Source organism: Glandiceps talaboti, chromosome 21, assembly GCF_964340395.1.
Source record: "Glandiceps talaboti chromosome 21, keGlaTala1.1, whole genome shotgun sequence".
NCBI classification, from domain to species: domain Eukaryota; kingdom Metazoa; phylum Hemichordata; class Enteropneusta; family Spengelidae; genus Glandiceps; species Glandiceps talaboti.
In genome coordinates, this window is record NC_135569.1 from 2,344,981 (window position 1) to 2,368,824 (window position 23,844).

At 36.8% G+C, this 23,844-nt stretch overlaps 1 protein-coding gene across 1 annotated transcript; it reads left to right on the forward strand.

Annotated features, from left to right (window-relative positions):
- The first annotated feature begins 10,784 nt into the window (after positions 1-10,784).
- Positions 10,785-23,411, forward strand: LOC144451612 (dnaJ homolog subfamily C member 11-like). Its single transcript, XM_078142502.1, has 15 exons — positions 10,785-10,859; positions 12,780-12,909; positions 13,479-13,651; positions 14,435-14,508; positions 14,907-15,081; positions 15,581-15,648; positions 16,495-16,562; positions 17,427-17,551; positions 18,698-18,777; positions 20,053-20,169; positions 20,965-21,120; positions 21,518-21,587; positions 21,780-21,980; positions 22,318-22,447; positions 22,836-23,411. The coding sequence occupies exons 1-15, from the start codon at positions 10,785-10,787 to the stop codon at positions 22,856-22,858; spliced, it is 1,665 nt and encodes a 554-aa protein (XP_077998628.1). The 3' UTR covers positions 22,859-23,411.
- The last annotated feature ends 433 nt before the right edge of the window (positions 23,412-23,844 follow it).

Below are 23,844 nucleotides of genomic sequence, written 5' to 3' on the forward strand. Positions count from 1 at the left end.
CGTCATTTCTAACTTGCCGTCAGCCACGGGCGCGCAATCCCCCTATGATTACGTTGTCCGCCATCTTGTAATCACGGCAATCATGGTTTGGGGCATGATTACTATGATTACCAATCATGATTGTGATTGGTATTTATCAAACACAAAATCATGATTGTGATTGTGCAAATCAAAAGCTCCCCTGGTTGCTGATGATTGATTCTAGGTTGAATGTGGCTCTTCATCAAACATGTTTGATTACTGAAACTGAATGAAATTATAATTTCCACTGTATTGAAGTATACTTGTAGTCTACTATTTTCTACTGGCTGAACTGAAATCAGTTGGTCAGGCATAAATACAGAAACGTTTTGATGACACAATTTAGTACGCTATCAAAATGTCAATCAGGAAATCCCAAAAATGCCATCAGTTGTGCTAATAGTGTAAGAATATGAAGGCATAGATATAGGTCGACTTCAGGATAAAACCTGTTTGTGATTCATTAGTTAGTCTGTGTAATATAACACAACACTTATTTTCTGACGTCCTACATTTTCAGACCCATGCCGTGACGTAGAGTGTACATTTGGCGCCGTCTGTGAATCAGAAGGGAATAACGCTAACTGTGTGTGTCCGTCATACTGTATATCAGTGTATGAGCCTGTCTGTGGATCAGATGATGTGACTTATAACAATGAATGTGAATTAGAAGTTGCATCATGCGAACAACAAACGTTGATAACTGTTGCCAGTCAGGGAGAATGTGGTAAGCATGTGGAAATTTTGTCATGAACCTGTCATTGTACAGTTAATCAGATATTTTCTTCTATTTTTGTTTTCAATGTTTAATATATAAATCATGTTTACAGGTAATGCAGAAGAAAAGTAATAGACATGATCATATCACTAGTTACTGAATGGCAACCATATTTGTGGTTAAACTCAATATTTACTGCATAACTCAAAATTATCTAATATACAGTCCACTGTGGTGTCTAGTGATATTGCAAACACTGCTGTATTTAAGTGTGACCAATATTTTGTTCAATCTCGGGCACATTAAATGAAGAACAAGGCAAATGCATGAATGTAGTTATTTCATGCATTCATCACACACAGGTAAATTTTTTGAGGGACTATGTTTTCTATGAAGACAACCTAGCTAAGTCTAGGAAAGGCAGAAAACTCTTTGCAAATACATGGATGGAGTTAATTTTTCAGTATCTCACTGAGATAGATGATAAAATTAGTTTACTGTACACTCCAACAAATGAAGTACACTTGGTGACAAATAATTATTGTGTAATTTAATACCAGGAGCATTGATAGTCAGTAGAACCATCACCATATTATGATCACATTTCTCTCCATTTTTAATTCCATATTTTTCTGTTAACTTTGTTTGTACATGATACAATTGTCCTAATAATATTGTTCTTAACATTATCATAGGTTGCAGTGATTATTACGAATTCATGTGTTACGATGGATCATGCATACCGTCATCCTTTGTATGTGATGGCTACTCGAACTGTTACTATGGTGAAGATGAATATGAATATGGCTGTCTAGGTATGTAAATATTTAGTTTTCTGACATCATATCCCTATAAAAGTATGATATATAATATTGATAAATAACAATATAGTTGCAAATTTTAATGTTTTCAGTCCCCAATGGAGGGTTCAGCTTGATGTTAATGCATCATAATTTAGTCCTAATTTTCTCTATAAATTCCAGACTTTCTGTAAGTCTTTGCATGACATATTTTTCCTTTACATTTATTATTATTGTAGGTTGCATGTATTATGAATTTGAATGTTCTGATGGGTCATGCATACCATCATCCTATGAATGTGATGGCTACTCAGACTGTTACTATGGTGACGATGAAAATGACTGCTCAGGTATGTAATTATATCCCTATAAAAGTATGACATAATATTGATAAATAACAATATAGTTGCAAATTTTAATGTTTTTAGTCCCCAATGGAGGGTTCAGCTTGATGGGCTCCATCATTGTGTCTGTGTGTCCATTTAGAATGTGTATATCTTTCCTCAGTTTGATTGAATTCCATGTAGAGTACACAGCACGATTTCTTTTGGCTGTTGTGTTTACTGTCGTTTGCTCTTTTGTGAGTGCTCGTTCGTACAAAATACCATAGGTTTTCTTGAACCCTGGAATCTTGTACAGTTTATAATAAATGTACTTACGAGTAGCAAACCAGAATCCGTCTTACAAAATTACACTCAACATTTGAAATTGAAAGAAAGAGAACAACCAAATAAAAATGATAACATCGTTGTCTCCACTCTAGTTCTCTTTTTGAACAGAATTCTGAGTACTGTACCCATATGTTGAAAACAATTAATGCATCATAATTTAGTCCTATTTTTCTCTATAAATTCCAGACTTTCTGTTAGTCTTTGCATGACATATTTTTCCTAGTTTTGCTATTTACATTATTATTATTGTAGGTTGCATGTATTATGAATTTGAATGTTCTGATGGGTCTTGCATACCATCATCCTATGAATGTGATGGTATCACAGACTGTTACTATGGCGATGATGAAAATTACTGCTCAGGTATGTAATTATATCCCTATAAAAGTATGACATAATATTGATAAATAACAATATAGTTGCAAATTTTAATGTTTTTAGTCCCCAATGGAGGGTTCAGCTTGATGGGCTCCATCATTGTGTCTGTGTGTCCATTTAGAATGTGTATATCTTTCCTCAGTTTGATTGAATTCCATGTAGAGTACACAGCACGATTTCTTTTGGCTGTTGTGTTTACTGTCATTTGTTCTTTTGTGAGCATTCGTTACATACACAATACCATAGGTTTTCTCGAACCCTGGAATCTTGTACAGTTTATAATAAATGTACTTACGAGTAGCAAACCAGAATCCGTCTTACAAAATTACACTCAACATTTGAAATTGAAAGAAAGAGAACAACCAAATAAAAATGATAACATCGTTGTCTCCTCTCTGTTCTCTTTTTGAACAGAATTCTGAGTACTGTACTCAGTACACATATGTTGAAAACAATTAATGCATCATAATTTAGTCCTATTTTTCTCTATAAATTCCAGACTTTCTGTTAGTCTTTGCATGACATATTTTTCCTAGTTTTGCTATTTACATTATTATTATTGTAGGTTGCATGTATTATGAATTTGAATGTTCTGATGGGTCTTGCATACCATCATCCTATGAATGTGATGGTATCACAGACTGTTACTATGGCGATGATGAAAATTACTGCCCAGGTATGTAATTATTTAGTTTTCTGACATCATATCCCTATAAAAGTATGGATACATTTATTTATTTTAATTTTATTTTATTTAAACTTTATTTAAAGAGGGTTAAAAATCATAAACTCCAACAAGTTTAACAATTAATGATAAAATGTTCAAATAATAGTTGTATCTAAAGGAAGTGAGAATGATTTTAGCCCCTGTAGGATGGGGATACTATGATGAGCTCTGTCTATGTGTCTCTGCATCCATCCAAAATGCATACATCATTTCTCTGACATGCAATATCCAATATCCAATTTCATTCAAATTTGGCACAAATGTCACTTCTTTTTTTTAAAGAGATGTGCAAATTTGATACAATGAATGCTCTTGTGTTCCATTAAGATACTGAGAATAGTTATAATTAAGATACCTTTTGGAACAAAAATGTTGCTGTACATGTGAAAGGTGTACCGCAGTTTCGGCCATATCTCATGGCTGTGATTCACCACCAGGATGTGCCCTCTGTGGTTGAAAATTGGAAACCCCCTAATGTGCAAATTTGCAGCTATATTTGTTGTGTAAAAATCTAGTTTACAGTATAACTCAAAAACAACAACCTATAATACATATAGATTCAAATTAAGTCTATCCCCATATTATCAGTTACAGCTTTTGACACATACTATAAATCAACTATACTTTCTTGTACATGTATTTATTTTCGGTCAATTTCTTATCAATCATGTTTGAAGGTAATACACAAGCATTGTTTTTGGTGCTCATATAAATTTTTACTCGGTGAATGACGGCTATATTCAGTGTTGAAAAAACCCCAGATTTACTATGTAACTCAGCAGTAATAATAATAATAATAATAATAATAATGTTGGGTTCTTATATAGCGCTTTCCCACTCTGTGCTCAAAGCGCTTTACAATTAATTCAGTACAAAAAAATCTTGAATCTTCAACTAGTAATCAGTAGTATTCGGTAATTACATTGTCTCTAAATTGGAGTGATATTATTTTTATTATTTTATTTCTTGTAAGAAAACGCGCTACACATGCGTCTCAGTGCGTTGAACAGACTGAAGTTTAAAAAAAATTGCAATAAAGTAAAGAAAATAACAGCCCACAAAAAGGGACTAAGTGAAAAACTGACCGACTAAAATAATTAAATTAAAATATAATGAGCCACAGAAATAGATGAACCTGTGTTGGAAATAAATTAACGAACCAATTGTGATGATGAGAAAAATGGCAGACATATCCTGACAGGTATGTATTAATATTGTTTTTAATATTTATCATAGATGATTGCAACGATTACTATTATGAGTCATATGGCTACTTCTACCAGTGTTACGATGGAGAATGCATACCATATGCATATCTATGTGATGGTATCATAGACTGCTACTATCATGAAGATGAGGTGGATGAGTGCTATGGCATATCAGGTAGGTGACTAATCTCGTTAAAATCCCATGCAGTGTATTTTACTGGTATTTAAACAATTTTCAGTGAACATATATGTTGGTTGTTTGACCCAATAAATAAATAATACTCCAGTCACAGCTAGTGCAACAGTAGTTTTAGTTTGTGTCTATTTTAGTTTAGCTGAAAGTATGATTTTCATGGTGGTTTTCAGGACATTTTTATCACATTATTGAACATCTTGATCTTGATCACCGGATGGAACTTAATACTCCACTCAAAGTTTTGATACATTGTGGTAATTGTTTGGTTGATTACATAATATTCAGAACCTGATTACTTCATGCATATGATTTAATATTAAGTATCATATACCCAGTATCGATTCCAATGCAATTCAGTGGAGAGCACGTGCATTGAATGTGTGCAATAATTTTTCGTATCATGGCCCCGCACACTTTGCCCAAATATGGCAAGTGGTGTGCTCATCGATATGTTAACTCAGTGATTTGGCTTTATTTTCTTCACTATTTTGATATTTCTGCAAATAAAATAATATATCAGTGTCAATTTATGTGATTCAAATAATGTTTCCATGCCACTACTTAGGATATATGATGAAATCTTTACGGCCCAGATATGGGTTTTGAAGACCTCAATAGTACTGCTGATGGGCCTTCCTAAAGTCGGACCCTTCCGCCATACAACCTCGGCCCGCAAAATCAAAATCCAGGCTGTAAAGATTATTATCGATTATCGGTGATACCCAGTACTAGATTATTATTTTGAATGAGTTTCATCAGAAAATCTTCCTTTTTCACAGATGAACAGTCATCAGGAAGAAGATGGAGACATGATTATCGCTGTGGCACAAATGGTCTGTTGCTGAAAGGAGAACCAGCTGAATGTAACCCACATTGGAGCAATAATCATTGCTGTTCGGACTGGGGATGGTGTGGGAGTGGATGTTGGTACTGTGATTGTCCTGGATGTATTGACTTCACTGGTATGGAACATGTTTGTATTTGATTGGGCTATGACCTATCTCAATTCACCACATAGATTGTCAATGGCCTTGAAAACAAGGGTGAACTCCTGAAATGTTAGCACCACTGTCAGCAAGAGCTGGGCAAAGGGTTTGGTTGATTCTCCATTGGCATCCATTGTCTGTCAATTAACTATTTTCTTCTTCTCTGAATCTGGTAGGAAAATGGCAAAACAAAATTATTACCTGCGAAAAAAAATGTATTAAATTAAATAGAATGTAAATGTATAACCTTGTAATAAATGTATTTTGTGCATTCTTATAATGTATAAATGTAAGATAATCGACTACTGGCCATAGTTCAATGCACTGAGAGTAAAATTGGGGTATTGGAAGGCAATATTCAAGTACGCTAAAGCAATATTCAAGTACTCTATAGTTTTCAATGTGTATGGTTTAAGAGTTTACATCTCTAAATGGCCTCCTATATGACTTGTCTTCATTTTCAAACAAGTGCTCACCATGAGAGGAGGGGAATAACTACCCCCCCCCCCTCATTGTGGTGATAATCTCTCCCCTAATCAAGATTGAAGGGAAAAACCTTCCTTGCCATAAGTATCTCCATGTATAACTTGGATTATAAGCAAATCAATGTGAGATCTCGCCGTGCAATGTGTGCATATCTTACCTATGGATGCTGAAGTTGATTGCCATTGTTATTTTAATGTTGTGTACCATATATTGAATTGTACATCTTCAGTATAAGGGAAGGATGGGTACTGTATAATTATATAATATAAAAATCTATGTAGCTTATTTGTGGAGGGGGAGGGGAGGGGGGCTATGAAGGATTCTTGGGTTTATTTCAGAAATACTTTGAGAGTGCAAAGGGGGCGTGGAAAAAAATTTTGACCAAAGTATTTTCGCGTCAGCCCCAATCCTCCCATCTCCTCCCTCCTCCCATTCTTTCATTTAGTACTTTGAATTTGAAGGAAATTGGTCCCCATGATTTCCCAAGAACTTGATGGAGAATACGACAAAGCAAAAAAATGTATTAGTCATCTCCGATTGAATTCTATCCGTTTTAATGATAGCTGAGCAGAGATGGAGAACGAACTATATGTGTGGATACAATGGTTTGCTGCCAAATGGTGAACCTGCTGAGTGTGATCCTAATTCAGAGTATAACCACTGTTGTTCCATCTATGGATGGTGTGGAGGTTCCTCTGAGTACTGTGACTGTGAAGGATGTATAGACTATACAGGTATTTGTATATATACAAATGTACTTACGTATCAAACCAGAAGTATTTTATAACACATAGCAGTCTCAGGCATATATTCTTTCCATAGTCATCGCCATCACCATCGCCATCATCATCGTCATCATTGTCATAGTCATAGTCATCGTCATCACCATACACATCGTCATAGTCATCATCATCGCCATAGTCATCGCCAGTCATTGTCATCGTCATAGTCATAGTCATCGTCATCACCATCGCCATAGTCATCATCATCGCCATCACCATAGTCATCGTCATCGTCATTGTCATTGTTGTCATCGCCATAATCATCGCCATAGTCACCGTCATCGTCATAGTCATCGCCATCGCCATCGTCATCGTCATTGTCAAAGCAAATCACTAACATTAAGAGTGCCCATGGGGAAAATAGACAAGGAAAAGTTTCTGTTGAATATAAATTGAGGTCACTATACCATCATTGGTCACTAGTCCATACCACATATGATGACCTAGGCCTTAGAACATTGAAGGCTACATGAAAACTGTTATAATGCAATGTAACTTCAGTTTGAAATATATTTTTAGCGTCATTAATCAATCACTTGATACATTAATGATGATTAGGATAGAAATTCTGTATTTTTGGTTTGAACATAATTATTTTGACCATGTTTTTTTTTATATGACAGATTATTATTATAACAAAAGCATCAATGGCACAAGTAACACCACACTGTCTGTGGAGAACTATATCGCCCTGATGGTAGAACAGCTGGCTTATAAAAATCATACTGAGTTTATAGCACTGCAAACTCAGTTGGCAGGAAATGGTACGGCAAAACAATCTCAACTGGCAGGAAATGATACCATAGCAGCACTACAAACTCAATTGGCAGAAAATGGTACAGCACAACAAACTCAACAGGCAGGAAATGATAGAGTACTTCAAAATTCAATTGATGGGAAATGATACAGCGCTAACTCAACAGGCAGGAAATGATACAGCACTAACTCAACAGGCAGGAAATGATACAGCACTAACTCAACTGGCAGGAAATAATACCATAGCAGCACTACAAACTCAGTTGGCAGAAAATGGTACAGCACAACAAACTCAACAGGCAGGAAATAATAGAGTACTTCAAAATTCATTAGATGGGAAATGATACAGCGCTAACTCAACAGGCAGGAAATGATACAGCACTAACTCAACAGGCAGGAAATGATACAGCACTAACTCAACTGGCAGGAAATAATACCATAGCAGCACTACAAACTCAGTTGGCAGAAAATGGTACAGCACAACAAACTCAACAGGCAGGAAATAATAGAGTACTTCAAAATTCATTAGATGGGAAATGATACAGCGCTAACTCAACAGGCAGGAAATGATACAGCACTAACTCAACTGGCAGGAAATGATACAGCACTAACTCAACTGGCAGGAAATAATACAACAGGTTAAACTCATTTGGCAGGAATGATACTATATCTGAACTCAGAGCTATGAATGAATCAGGGTTGAAAGTCCAAAAGAAAGATTTGTGAAAATAATGCAGTAATAAAAATGAGTGCTAAGATTCTTAAATCTGGACAGCCAGTTGGGAAGTAGTTATTTTTTTAAATTATGTTTACATGTTTAGTTAAAGGTTAATAGTGCATTTTGTTTTAGATTTATGGTAGACTATTTCAAAATAAGGTATATATATATATATATATATATATATATATATATATATATATATATATATATATATATATATATATATATATATATATATATATATATATATATATATATATAATTATATATATGTATTACTAGCTATTACATTGTATTATCCAACTTATTCAATTTTAGTGACCAATTACCATTTCATTAGTTACGTGAAGTTATATAATTTCATCCAAAATGAACTTGAGTTTAGAAGTGATTCTAGGCACACCAAGTCAAGCTAAAGGTTTGCTAAAAAGAGTCCTACCCTATTTTTTGAGATTGTAATCTTTTTTCTTTTTTTTATCTCTTGTACACAAAATCAACCCTTCAAAATTGGATAAACACCAGAACAGGCAAATGTTCAATATTTTGACAATATCTCTAAAATATTGAAGGTGATTGTGTGTAATTTCTTTGCAGTTCTATGTTGATCAGTGAGTATGTTGACTTTTTTATTTACTTTTCAGGTAAAATGTAGAACAGATTGAACTGAAAATGATACTGTATAATATAGTAAATTGTCTGTACAATAAAAGACACCATTAGACAGATAAAGGGTTTGGACAGGACTGAGAATGTCCACAGTTGTCATATTTCAATAGTCACTTTGAGGCCTGTTGAGGTTTACCTTATGTCTGCATGCCTGTGTGTGTGTGTGTGTGTGTGTGTGTGTGTGTGTGTGTGTATGTGTGTGTGTGTGTGTGTGTGTGTGTGTGTGTGTGCGTGCGCGCGCGCGCGCGTGCGCGCGCCTGTGTGTTTGGTGCCATGGGTGGATGGCAATAAAATCTGATATGGTGAAAGTGGCTCAGTTGCTTTATTTTTACCTATATGTTCATCACTTAGTATCATTTATTTTCCATTCTGTTGTTCCGGGTGATTGCTGCCTGTGAATATATTATTTCTGCTGATTCCCATGATGCAGTAGCCCATGGCAAAGATGCCCTATTAAAACTAAATAGATGAAGTTATTGTATACTTTATGAAAATATCTCCATTTCCTAGAGTGGTGTTTCTCTTTAACAAGCATAAATACCCTAGCAACATAAACATTCTAACATATTACATAATAGAATGGGTTTATAGAGTTGGAAAGAGTTCCGCCGGGCCCTCTCAAAAATTGATGGTTAATATGTGCATACCTTGCACTAGCAGCCCACAAATAAATCAGCTAACTAAGAATGTGTCAAGTTTTACGAGACTACTTTTGGCTAGCTTCCTCGGCGGCATTGAATTTTCGGTCACTTTTAGAGCAGAATCGCCTGAGGTGGCTAGCAGCTAGCCTAGCCATTTAGAGACATGGAAATAGCCTAATTATTAAAAACAATTATGCAAATGACTCATTAATATTCATTGTTAATTTAAGTTAGATCATGGATGTATTAGGGGATATTACATCCATGGTGAGATCTCCTCCTTGCAGATGGAGTACATGTAATTCGGAACTCGATTCTGACAATTATCCCTCCCTTCCCCCCCCCCCCCATATCGCGTACACGCGGCCCCGCACTCTGCAAAAGCAGGACTAAAGTTAGATCTGTTTTATATCGTGTTTCGGTGGAAACACCGATGACGGTATAAAAAATATTCGTAAATACCTAATAACGCCATTATTTTGTATTATGACCATCCTTGAATAGAATATTAGCTGCTTGAATCACAGGGAGCTCAGGCTCAGTTAGTTTTTTTACAAATATAAACAAACAAGTAAACAAACAAAACACAAACAAATAAACAAAACAAATAAACAAAATAAACCGACAAATGAGTAGATACATACATGAGTAAACGACAACCAACCAATGAACAAACAAACACTGCGCCCCCCCCCCCGAAATGGTCACATATGGAAATAACCCACATATGTGACCATTTCGGGGGGGGGGGGGCAGTGTTTGTTTGTTTATTGGTTGGTTGTCGTTTACTCATGTATGTATCTACTCATTTGTCGGTTTATTTTGTTTGTTTGTTTTGTTTATTTGTTTGCATGTGTGTGTGTAAACAAAACTAACTGAGCCTGAGCTCCCTGTGCTTGAATGGAGTATTATTAGCTCACAAGTTGACTGGAACTTTTAGCGCAGAGGTTCAGCCGTGGTTTGATAAAGCGCCATCTGGCGACGACAGATTCTCACTCGTGCGCGGACGGACTATGTTTGAAATAAAATGGCGGCGCCCATAGACGACGATAACTTGCCGAGAAATGACGACTATTATTCTCTGTTGAATGCAGGCAAAGAGGTAGACATCGTTACAATTGTATATGCATGTGTTGTGAGGTTAATAATGGTGCAGAATTCGTCAAAATCTAGATGTTAGGAAAGAAACTACGTAATGTTCAGCATAAGTTACTTCATGGGATTGGATATTTATCATGTGCTAGCTGAACTATGGTTGGAAAAGATCACACACAAAATTAGGGGGGGGGGGAGTAGTGATTACCAAATGTACATTTGCGACATTGTTCGAAAACACTGAACCCAGCCATCCAAGAGATGCATGTTTTGAATTGGACGACTCGAGTAACAGCTGTCATATTAACTCTTGTCTGGTGATCTAAATCCAACTTCTGAGTCCATATTAATTAGGGTCGTTGATTGCGCATGGAGTTGTATCCAGTCAAAACGTCCCCAGGTCAAAACGTCCCCGGTTTCCATAAGTCAAAACGTCCCCACGTCAAAACGTCCCCGTCTTTCCATTTTCCTCGACCCAAACTATTTGTGTGTGAGTGTGTGTGTGTTACATTATATCCTTATTTCTTACTATTTCTTACATCACAATACAGTAATGTGACTGCGTACCCACCTCAGGTGCCCAAAATACGTTTATGCGGCTCCCATGGATCGGCTAACACAAGTGCTAATTAGCGACACAAATGAAGAGGGCGGTAAGGTTTGAAGTCACGCATGGCGACGATTCAAATACTTGAATGTATTTAGCACATCATGCAAATATAGTTAATCGTGATGAACGAAAGTAGTATGCACTGGCAAGTCGGTGAAAACTAAATTGTATCTTTCACGGTAAATCACGAACAGAAAATGGTTCGGAATATGGGCATCGATACTTGACCGTGTTTTAGGGAAGGAACGGAAACTGTTACACAGTCAAGTCTCTCGGTTAAATTTTGGTCATACCCGAGGACGTTTTGACCCGGGGACGTTTTGGTCATACCCGGGGACGTTTTGACCCGGGGACGTTATGACTGGTAAGCTCTAGCCCCCTCCCCCCTGTGTAGCCGAGGAAAATACAAGCAACATATAAAGTGGCCTTCTCACTAGGAGTTGAAGGAGAGTATTGACAAAACCATTGTCATAAGTATATATTCTCAGTCTTGGTTACCCGGACTGTCACTGCTGCTGGGGGGCCTGGGTAACCGAGACGTTTACCAGTCATAACGTCCCCGCGTCAAAACGTCCCTGGGTCAAAACGTCCCCGGGTATGACCAAAACGTCCCCGGGTCAAAAACGTCCCCGGGTCAAAACGTCCTCGGGTATGACCAAAATTTAACCAAGAGACTTGACTGTGTAACAGTTTCCGTTCCTTCCCTAAAACACGGTCACCTTTAGTACATCTTCTGTGTTGCCAACGTTGGCACACATCGCACTCTGCTGATGTTTGGTGACTTCTAAACTGCACTTGATACACGGGAATTCAGGTTCTACGAAACGGCGTTTGTTGATATGTCTGGTATTCATGATGATGATGATGATGATAGTGATGACGTTGAAAATTTCATTTAGGAAGATAAGGTAAAGTTGCTCGCTTGTCGATAATTCGATACAAGTGTACGAAGGTATCGGTTTTGCGTAGATTTTTTATACTTTGCGATTGGCAATCACGTGATGCTTAGCCGATCCATGGGAGCCGCATAAACGTATTTTGGGCACCTGAGGTGGGTACGCAGTCACATTACTGTATTGTGATGTAAGAAATAGTAAGAAATAAGGATATAATGTAACACACACACACACACACTCACACACAAATAGTTTGGGTCGAGGAAAATGGAAAGACGGGGACGTTTTGACCTGGGGACGTTTTGACCAGGGGACGTTTTGACTTATGGAAACCGGGGACGTTTTGACCCGGGGACGTTTTGACTGGATACCACCGAGACTCATATATTCTCTGTTCCAAATGTGTATTCTAATCTTGCAGGCCACAAATGACGAGCTAAAAATTGCTTATAGACGTGCCTGTATGATCTATCACCCTGACAAACATCAAGACCCTGCCAAGAAAGATGCAGCTGAAAAACTGTTCAGTAAAATCCAGAAAGCTTATGAAGGTAAGCAATATATAACCCAGGTAATATAGACTTCAAAGCTGGAGTAAATTACATTGAGAAAAAAAAAAGTCTTGCACTGTTTGACAAATATCATACTATTACTAACAAAGCTACATTTTGAAGATAAAATGTAGCAGTGTTAGTAAGATTTTTGTCAAGCCAAGCAACGTTTTCTTTCAGGCATCATGACTTTCATAGTACATTTTGTACTCGTAGTTGTCAAAATGAGAATCAAGTATAGTCTTGCTTACCCAGACTCTCATTTGTGGTGTTCTCGTAGGTAGAGCCCTCAGTGGCGAGAGTCTGGGTAACTGGAACTAAATCCTCACGCAAGTATGGTTGCTGAAAATTGTTAACTGTGTCGGAAAATAAACAACTTGTCAGGACAATGAGCCCCAGATTTCTTTGTTATTGCAAAAGGACTAAGAATGAGCTTTCTTCAGAGAGCATTCAAGAACTTTGATTTGGAGCCTGAGGTGCATTGTTTTATGACCTTGATTTACTCCTGTGTACTTACAAACGATTAACCACTCTTCTAATCACAGTGTCTCATGTATTGAAACTTTCAGTTCTGAGTAACCCTCAGTCCAGGGCTATATATGATATATATGGAGAAAAAGGCTTGGAAGCTGGTTGGGAGCTGGTTGAAAGACGTCAAACTCCTTCTGAAATACGAGCAGAGTATGAAAGGCTAAGAAGAGAACGTGAAGAAAGACACCTTCAACAAAGAACAAATCCTCGGGTGAGAATCTTGAATTTGATATTTCGCATATACAATGGAATAAGCAGTTGTATGCTGTGTATTTTTAATAATGTAAAGATATTGACAGCTTTGTCTGAGCAAACGCCACACAACATCATTACCCCAATCAATCCCCATATAATTCCTTTAACTATACCGCTCAGTGGAAGTGTCATTGAAATGATTACATATGTACCAGAGATTACTTGCACCAGTGTGCACGCATACTAGTGGTATTTGTTCTGTAGTGCAATACCGAAAACATTATTGCATAGCTGCATGCAAATGATATGCACATATATATATATATATGGGGGGCGGGGGGTCAGCCTGTTTTTGGTTTTACAGATAGGGGGGTTTAGGATGTGATTGTTCGTTGTACACAAAAGTGTGTGATTTCATAGTTTCATTTTATTGAAATTTGTTGTTTTGGATAAACATATGTAATAATAACAGAAGCACATTCCGTGTGAGTGCCAGTGTGTGTACTCAAGGGTATCTACACTTGCTACATTCATGAAAGTCCTGCTACTTGTGCAAATACCACGAGTAAGCCACACTTGCTCTCGTGACTTGGGCATCAAGGTCTTCTGTCATAGTATTTGTAGTATTTTGTAGTCAGAAAGTTACAATGTAACAATTCTAGGCCTGGTTTGATTGGTGGAGATATTGTTTTGAATGATGCCTCACACTGATAATGCCAAGTGTTTCAAGTAATTAAAAGTGTTGTGTCCTGTAACCATGATTGATTATCACTTTGTTTTTTCTTGACTTTACCTTTAGGGCACAATATCCGTTGGTATCAATGCAACAGAGCTGTTTGACCAGTATGAAGACTTTGATGACTATGACTATGGGTAAGATAAAATGCTGCCCTCTAGAGGTGAACTCTGGCTTCACAACATTACCTTAGCTAGCTACAAATAACAGTCCTAAACTTAGTACATGCTTGCATGAGTCTGTTTAGCTAGCTATAGTGAATCTATAATAAGTCACTTTGCATATATGTGCTTGCATGAAGTAGCAAAGATTGCTTGTACCTAACATACTTGGATACTGCGTTGTCTCCCAATCCCTAATTTGATATTCGTATATATCATCACATGACTTTGCCACCTAGGTCAGCGATAACAGAGAGCCTGGACAACAACAGTAGCCAGCAAAATCATGATGTGTGTTTTACTGTGAAATTTACAATATATGGCATCACAATTTTGTGGTGTGAGATATAAATGAATTTGATTTCTTCCTATAGGGGGTCTCCATCAATTGAAGTCAGTCACATGACTATAACCCAGTCTATAGAAGCACCACTCACCATCTCAGAGACAGCCACACTATCCGGTAATTTACATACACAGAATGGAACTGGTAGTGGTCAGATATCTGCCTCTCTGAGACACATTCTCTCCTCAAATGGTTGGGCAGAGGTAAGCTTTGGTTTGAAGTTGTTGTCATTTGTTACATATGCATTTATTGAAGCTCTTTTCTTGAATTTGTGCAACCCCTTTAATTTCTACCCAGAATTCCAAGTACTAATGCACTCAGATAGTGTAGGTATGCTAATGAGTGTGTGCAAACACTCATGCTACACTTGTGAAAGTACTGCCACAGAAAACACTGCAAACACTTGTGCAAATATTCCAAGTACATGATGATGTACACCACATTTGCACTCTTGCATCATGGGATTCTGTCATAGTATTCAGCGGCCATGTTTGATTCTAGAATGGCTTAATTTTCATATTATTTTGAATTTTACGACCCCATAATTCTTTGCATGATTTTTAAATGAGAATGGATGAAACTTTTCTTGAACAATTGAACATTAAATAGATTTATTTTATTTGTAAGAAAATGTTGACCCTGTATAACATGATGGATTGACAGAAATCTGACTTATACAATTCTTTCTTGTTTCATTTCCAGTTTGAATTTGGTGCTGGTGGTGGACCAATGATAGGTATCAAAGGATTCAGAAATATCACTCGAAGAAGGTATGAATTTTCCTTATCTTAGGTAGAATATACCTCAGGGACAGATTTCCCTGAAATCAAAGTTCTTAAATTCTCTCCAGAATTTGTCGTATAAAAGTTTGTTGTTGGTCCATTTGACATGAGAAAAGAAATTTGGAGTCTCACTGTTTTGTTTTGGAAGGTTGAAGACAGTGATTACTTGATTGGCTGATAGTGACTAATCAAACCCATGTGATCACTTGTCCTACTGTACAATGTACACATAGCTTCCTACAGTAAAAATGAAGGTTTCTGAAAGCATTGTTGTAGACTTAATGGTGCTTTTCGTTCCCCTTCAGACATACACTACATTCACTTAGGTCTTTATAACCCTATACCTAGAATCCAAACAGTATAGATGATGTTGTATTCACCAGATTCTCCGGGGCCAGTGGAAGTCAGAGGTAGTCTGGGTAACCGAGACTAATATAGCATGTGGTCAGAGGTAGTCTGGGTAACTGGGACTAATATAGCATGTGGTCAGAGGTAGTCTGGGTAACCGAAACCAATATAGCATGTGGTCAGAGGTAGTCTGGGTAACTAAGACTAATATAGCATGTGGTCAGAGGTAGTCTGGGTAACCGGGACTAATATAGCATGTGGTCAGAGGTAGTCTGGGTAACCGGGACTAATATAGCATGTGGTCAGAGGTAGTCTGGGTAACCGAGACTAATATAGCATGTGGTATTCCTTGTTATACATCTTGAGGAATAATGGAAGTTTGTAAAAGTAGTTGATAAATAGAGAATATCAATATTAAGGTTTGGATGTACAGAATGTCTGCAAAGCCATATTAAGGGTCTAATGATGTAATTTTAAATTCAACAGTTTTGGTACCTGTCAAGCACTTTTACAGATAATGCCAAATGGAGCAGTGAAACCAGTTGTAAATACAGGTAATTACATCTTGTCACATTTATTGCATGTGTTGGATTGAATGACTGTAATTTGGACAACACATCATACATGTATTGAGAGATTTACAAACACGGGCTCATTAATTGAAAAGTTAAAAACTGAACATACCTGTAGCAACCCATAACACACTAATAGCAGCACTCCCATAGTAACCCTTAACACACCCATAACAACACTCTCATAACCCACAGCATACCCATAGCAACCCATAACACACTTATAGCAACACTCCCATAGCAGCCCTTAACACACTTGTAGCAACACTCCCATAGCATACTCATAGCAACCCTTAACACACCCATAACAACACTCTCATAACCCACAGCATACCCATAGCAACCCATAACACACTTATAGCAACACTCCCATAGCAGCCCTTAACACACTTGTAGCAACACTCCCATAGCATACTCATAGCAACCCTTAACACACCCATAACAACACTCTCATAACCCACAGCATACCCATAGCAACCCATAACACACTTATAGCAACACTCCCATAGCATACCCATAGCAACCCTTAACACACTCGTAGCAACACTCCCATAGCATACTCATAGCAACCCTTAACACACCCATAGCAACACTCGCATAACTCAAAGCATATCCATAGCAACCCATAGTACACTCATAGCAGCACTTCTATACATGTAGTATACCTCTAGCAACCGATCTTGCACTCATAACAATGCATCAAACCCATAGCAACCTATAACACACACATAATAATTGTAAAGCGCTTTGAGCACGGAGTGGGAAAGCGCTATATAAGAACCCAACATTATTAACATTATTATTGTTCTGAAACATAGATTATACTGTACTTCTGTTCTATTACAGTATTGGCTAGGCAGCTAGATAAACATACTGTTGGTTATTTAACATGGAAGTGGGGTGGACCATCGTCTATGAATAGTATGCTAATTAGAGATACTCAGCATAGCCACTTTATGATGCAATTTCAGGTAAGTCAAGGTCACACACACACACACACACACACACACACACACACACACACACACACACACACACACACACACACACACACACACCACTGAAGAAATCTTTAGGCATTTTCATAAACTCTAAAATCTCTTTTCTTCATTGGAACGTTGTAGTTTGTGATTACTTGATTGGCTGGAAGGTTGTAGACAGTGATTACTTGATTGGCTGATAGTGACTAATCAAACCCATGTGATCACTTGTCCTACTGTACAATGTACACATATCTTCCTACAGTAAAAATGAAGGTTTCTGAAAGCATTGTTGTAGACTTAATGGTGCTTTTCGTTCCCCTTCAGACAAACACTTCATTCATGCAGGTCTTTATAACCATGGTAGTTGACTTGATGAAATGAAGAAGTATTCAAGTCTAAGTACAAAGTATCATACATTTGTAGACATTTACCTTCAGTTTTAGGGAGCTTATGTCATTATTTTGTCTGTCTATCTGTCTGTCTGTCTGTATGTATGAATGAATGTATGTATGTATGTATGTATGTATGTATGTATGTATGTATGTATGTATGTATGTATGTATGTATGTATGTATGTATGTATGTATGTATGTATGTATGTATGTATGTATGTATGTATGTATGTATGTATGTATGTATGTATGTATGTATGTATGTATGTATGTATGTATGTATGTATGTATGTCTGTCTGTCTGTCTGTCTGTCTGTGTTTCTGTCTCTGTCTCTGTCTATGTTTATTTGTCTGTCTGTTTGTCTGTGGCTGTCTCTCTGTCTTTGTCTCTGTCTGTCTGTCTGTCTCTCTGTCTATGTTTATTTGTCTGTTTGTCTCTGTCTGTCTGTGTATGTATGTCTGTCAGTCTGATTGATGTCATTTTACCTGATAGAATTTGTGATGCACATAGTAGTTTGTCAGCACATATTATGTTTGTATTTGTGAGATTTTGTCCTTCACTTGAGGGGGACTATGTTGATCTATGTTACACTCTTGTTAAAATCTCCCAATCTCAATAAACCTATTAATTTGAAAACAATCTTGATACACACACTTACACTCCATGAGCTAATATCAAAATCTGTACCACAAATGCTATGAATCTTAATTATATTTCTGCTTTTTTTCTAAATCCATACAGCTAGGGATACCAATATCCTTTGTACTGTTTAGTTTTACAAAGAAATTTGAAGAGGAAGGCAAGGCTAGACTGGCTCTGAAGTAAGTCAGGTTGGACCAAGAAATAATAGTACTAATAAATTTAGGTTTGAAACTCACATCACCATCAAAGATAAAGTGAAAGGGACCATTGTCCAGAATTACACTGGCAAGCTAAGTATATGGCGTTCACACTGTAGCTGTAGGTGAATTTTATGTCTACATAAACAAAGAAATCACAGTTTTGTCAATGATTAACATTCATTGTGTAGTGCTTCCTGTTTAGTTTCTGGTGGAGTGGTTCCTGTTTAGTTTCTGGTGGAGTGGTTCCTGTTTAGTTTCTGGTGGAGTGCTTCCTGTTTAGTTTCTGGTGGAGTGTTTCCTGTTTAGTTTTTGATGGAGTGCTTCCTGTTTAGTTTCTGGCTTTGAGGTTAACAATACAGCATGGCTTTGTATTTAACATCAAAAGGAATAGCTTTCAACTCTTAAAGTGGCAATATGGATGAGGATTGGGTAGTTATTTTGGATTTTTTAATTTATAATACAATTTTACAATTTTACTTCCTACTTGAAAAATCAACATGAAACAATATAAACTAAGTCTATGTTTGTGATAACATGATTGGCTGGATCTTGTAGACAGTCATTACTTGATTGGCTAGAAGTTGTAGGCAGTCATTACTTGATTGGCTGGAAGTTGTAGGCAGTCATTACTTGATTGGCTGGAAGTTGTAGGCAGTCATTACTTGATTGGCTGGATTTTGTAGACAGTCATTACTTGATTGGCTAGAAGTTGTAGGCAGTCATTACTTGATTGGCTGGATTTTGTAGACAGTCATTACTTGATTGGCTAGAAGTTGTAGGCAGTCATTACTTGATTGGCTAGAAGTTGTAGGCAGTCATTACTTGATTGGCTGGAAGTTGCAGACAATGATTACCTGATTGGCTGATGGTGACTAATCAAACCCATGTGATCACTTGTTCTGCAGTACAATGTACACCTTGCTTCCTACAGTAAAAATGAAGTTGGTAAAAACACTGTGAGAGAAATGATGGTGCTTTCGTCTGCTTCAGAACATTAAAACCCATATTGGCAACACAGTACTTGTGATATGAATAATGAAAACTTTGGGTTGGTCTCTGAGTGACAGCAAGAAAACCCTTTAGTACATTTTCACCAGTGATTCTTTTCATTGATGGAGGTACATACAAGTGGTTAGTAGAAGACTTTTAAACCTGGTACAAAGGTGACTAACATGTAACAATAGCAGACTTCTGCTCATACAGTTAGAAATCCTTCAAAACTAAGAGATGTTTTGTTTGACTTGCTTCCTGTAGGGCTGGAACATTTGGTGCTACAGTTGAGTATGGTGGTGAGAAGAAGATATCAAAACACAGTAGAATTGGAGCAACTATGAGTATAGGTATACCAATAGGAGTCACTGTTAAAATCAAGTAAGTATAGATGGACCAATAGGAATCACTGTTACAATCAAGTAAGTATAGATAGACCAATAGGAATCACTGCTACAATCAAGTAAGTATAGGTAGACCAATAGGAATCACTGTTACAATCAATCAAGTATAGGTAGACCAATAGGAATCACTGTTACAATCAATCAAGTATAGGTAGACCAATAGGAATCACTGTTACAATCAATCAAGTATAGGTAGACCAATAGGAATCACTGTTACAATCAAGCAAGTATAGGTAGACCAATAGGAATCACTGTTTAAATAAAGTAAAGGTACATAATAATTATGATTACTTGATTGGCTGGAAGGTTGCAGACAGTGATTACTTGATTGGCTGGAAGTTGTAGACAGTGATTACTTGATTGGCTGATAGTGACTAATCAAACCCATGTGATCACTTGTCCTACTGTACAATGTACACATATCTTCCTACAGTAAAAATGAAGGTTTCTGAAAGCATTGTTGTAGACTTAATGGTGCTTTTCGTTCCCCTTCAGACATTAAAATAATAAATTTGTAACATCTTCCATAGTTTAGAAAGTTTTACAAACATAAACTAGTATTAAATCTGTCAATATCTGTTGACATGTTTTTGTTGAAAAGGTTGGAAAAGATTCTTGGCCAGAAGATGAAATTTGCATATGCCTAACTAGTGACAGATAACACCTTACCCAAACCAAGCAGTACAGTACTTCAATAAAGATCTGAGGTTTTGCATACACAAATTACTGCAAATTAAGAAAAATAATAGTTGAAATCACTTGATGTTTTCAGAATAAATCGTGGCAACCAGACATACTCCTTTCCTATCCACTTATCTGATGACATCAACCCAGTGGCTATATTCTATGGTACCATTGCACCCATCACTGCGTTCATTCTCATCAAAGCCCTTGTTGTCAACCCTTACCTCAAGAAACAAAAACAAAGGTAAGTTGTAGCACAATGTCAAAGTTGAAAGTGCAGCAAATATTTCAAGCTGAATGAGAATTAAAAGCTCACATGTATGTTGCCATGATGTCAATGTTCTAACACAATGTCAAAGTTCAAAGTTTAGAGTTCAAGCTGACTCAGCCTTGAATTTGATTATTTATGTAGCCATGACATTAGATTTTAACATAGACCCTCCACCCACAGGGTCTATGATTTCAACCACAATGTCAAAGTCCAACCACAATATCAAAGTTCAACCACTGTGTCAAAGTTCAACCACCATGTCAAAGTTCAACCTTCAGCAGACACATCAAATAAAGGCTATGTATGTTTTCATAGCAACCAAGTAAATTTGTATCATTGAGTAATCTTACAATGTTTTCATTGTATACAGAGAAGAAGAGAAAAAAAGAGATGACAACAAAGAAAAATTAGAACGGAGGAAAAGAGAAGCAGAAACTGAGGTATGTTGTACCACTTACTGGTATGTTTCTACACTGATGTATGTTGTACCACTTACCATATTTGGGTAAAATGTGTTAGGGGATGATACGGGAAAACTATCGCCTGGGTTTGATACATGCACTCTCCATTGAAATACATTGAAAACTATACTAGGTATGGTGTAAGATAATGATGGTTTTGGTCTACTCTAGGTGCAACTAATGCAAGAGATGTTTGAGAGAATTCAAGAGACAGAAAGTAGCAAGAGAGGGTTATTGATAGTCAAGGCATGGTATGGTCAACTAGTAGTGTCACAGACAGATCAGGAAACCAACGACCTTGTCATTGATGTCACTATACCATTACAATGTCAAGTGAAAAACTCTAAACTCATTTTAACTGAAGTATCCAAGGTAAGACTAAGAAAATCGTATATTGTTATTATAATTGTATTGTAACGGTTCTTGTTGCAAAACGTTCTAATTACCTGCGAGTAACGTTTTGTCATGCAAACATGCTTTGTCAAACTGAGTAGGAAGTTATAAAGATAAAGAATCATTCATTTGTTGTGGACCAACTTTTTCTATAGCTTGGGCAGACAACTGTTTGTCAAACTTCAATTGTAATCGTAATCAGAACAGGGTCTGTAGATATGACATCACAATTTCATTTCTACCTCTGAAGAGAGAATTTATATTTATTTGACTATATTTGCATAAAGTGAACTAATATTGTGTTGTTTTTTTCCAGAGTTGTCTTCCAGGTTTTTATGATCCGTGCGGTTCAGAAGACAGAAGTTTAAAGGTGTCATACAAATTTTTAGACCAACTCCATGAATGTACAATTTTAGATAATGAACCACTTAGGATACCAAAACAATGTAAGTTGTAATATTTAGAAACTTATCTAGTTGTAAGTAAAGTAGAAATGTATGCATCCACACAGACAGTCATACAATCAGATACATACACACAAGTACAAACAGACAGACACATACATACATACATACATACATACATACATACATACATACATACATACATACATACATACATACATACATACACACATACATACACATGCATGCATGCATACACATGCAGACACTGACATACACATAGACATATGCAAACTCAGACATTCTCAGACAGACAGACAGCCAAATTTGTCAACAGCTCTGTCAAACAGCTGTTTTTCTAAACAAAATTTTAAAACCTCACTCACATTTAAGCACATCATGATGATTTTTAATTGTTTTCTTTTCACAGCTCACAGAGTGACTGAGAGCTGAGAGTGGGCTGTGTAAAACTGAGAGCTGAGAGTGGGCTGTGTAAATAGAGATTGCTGTGACAAGCTGTAATCAATACAGGAGTTGTTGTTGTGTCCCTCCATACCCTTGAAGACACTGACATGTTGTGGCAATCAACAAAATACTTCCTAAAACTGTGATTCAATATGTGTGCTTCCCTTTCATGATAATTGTCAGTTTGTTTGTTTGTTGTGTATTCAAACTGTGACCTCCAAGATGATGTTAGTTTTATTTGGTTTAAAGGCCAGGGTTTCAATCCCAGGTTCTCACATTAATGTCATATCAGGGGAGCCGTAATTTTTGTTCGCGAGTTTCCATGACAACCATTTTTCACACCTACATACACACAAACCTTGCAAAGTGAGGACTTGCTACATACACACAAACCAGGCAAGTCAATTCAAGTGTTTGAAATTGAAGGAAAACAGAAATAAAACCCCTCAGATTTCAAGATATGTTGAGTTTTACTTACGATATTACAAGTATTTTTAACATAGTGTGTGCCCTGGAAATGAAAATATTACTGTTACTTTGTCCAAGAAAAACTTCAACTCATTCTCAATTCAAATCAACAAACAAGTCTTTGGTCATTGTATAATTTTTTTGAAATAGAGGTCAAGGTTGGAATTGGGGGGTGGGGTGGGGGTGGGAGGGGTATGGCATCAATGTAATTCCTGAACTCTATATTCACACTTCTAACCAAATTTCGTAAACACTTTCTTTCTTGCCTTCAGTGATAACAGCTTATTTACTACTGAAATGTTGATATGTTAATAAAATGTACTGCTAATGTTATATACAGTGCCGGGTTTCCAACTGGTATTTTAATGTGTTTACCATGTTTTTATACATTGTATCTATCATAGGGGTGTAAATTTTCACCATGGTTTACATCATATATAAACATACCAATGTCACACTTTTGAATGATCATTGAGGGAGGGGGTTGCCGTTCACTTATTGAGCGT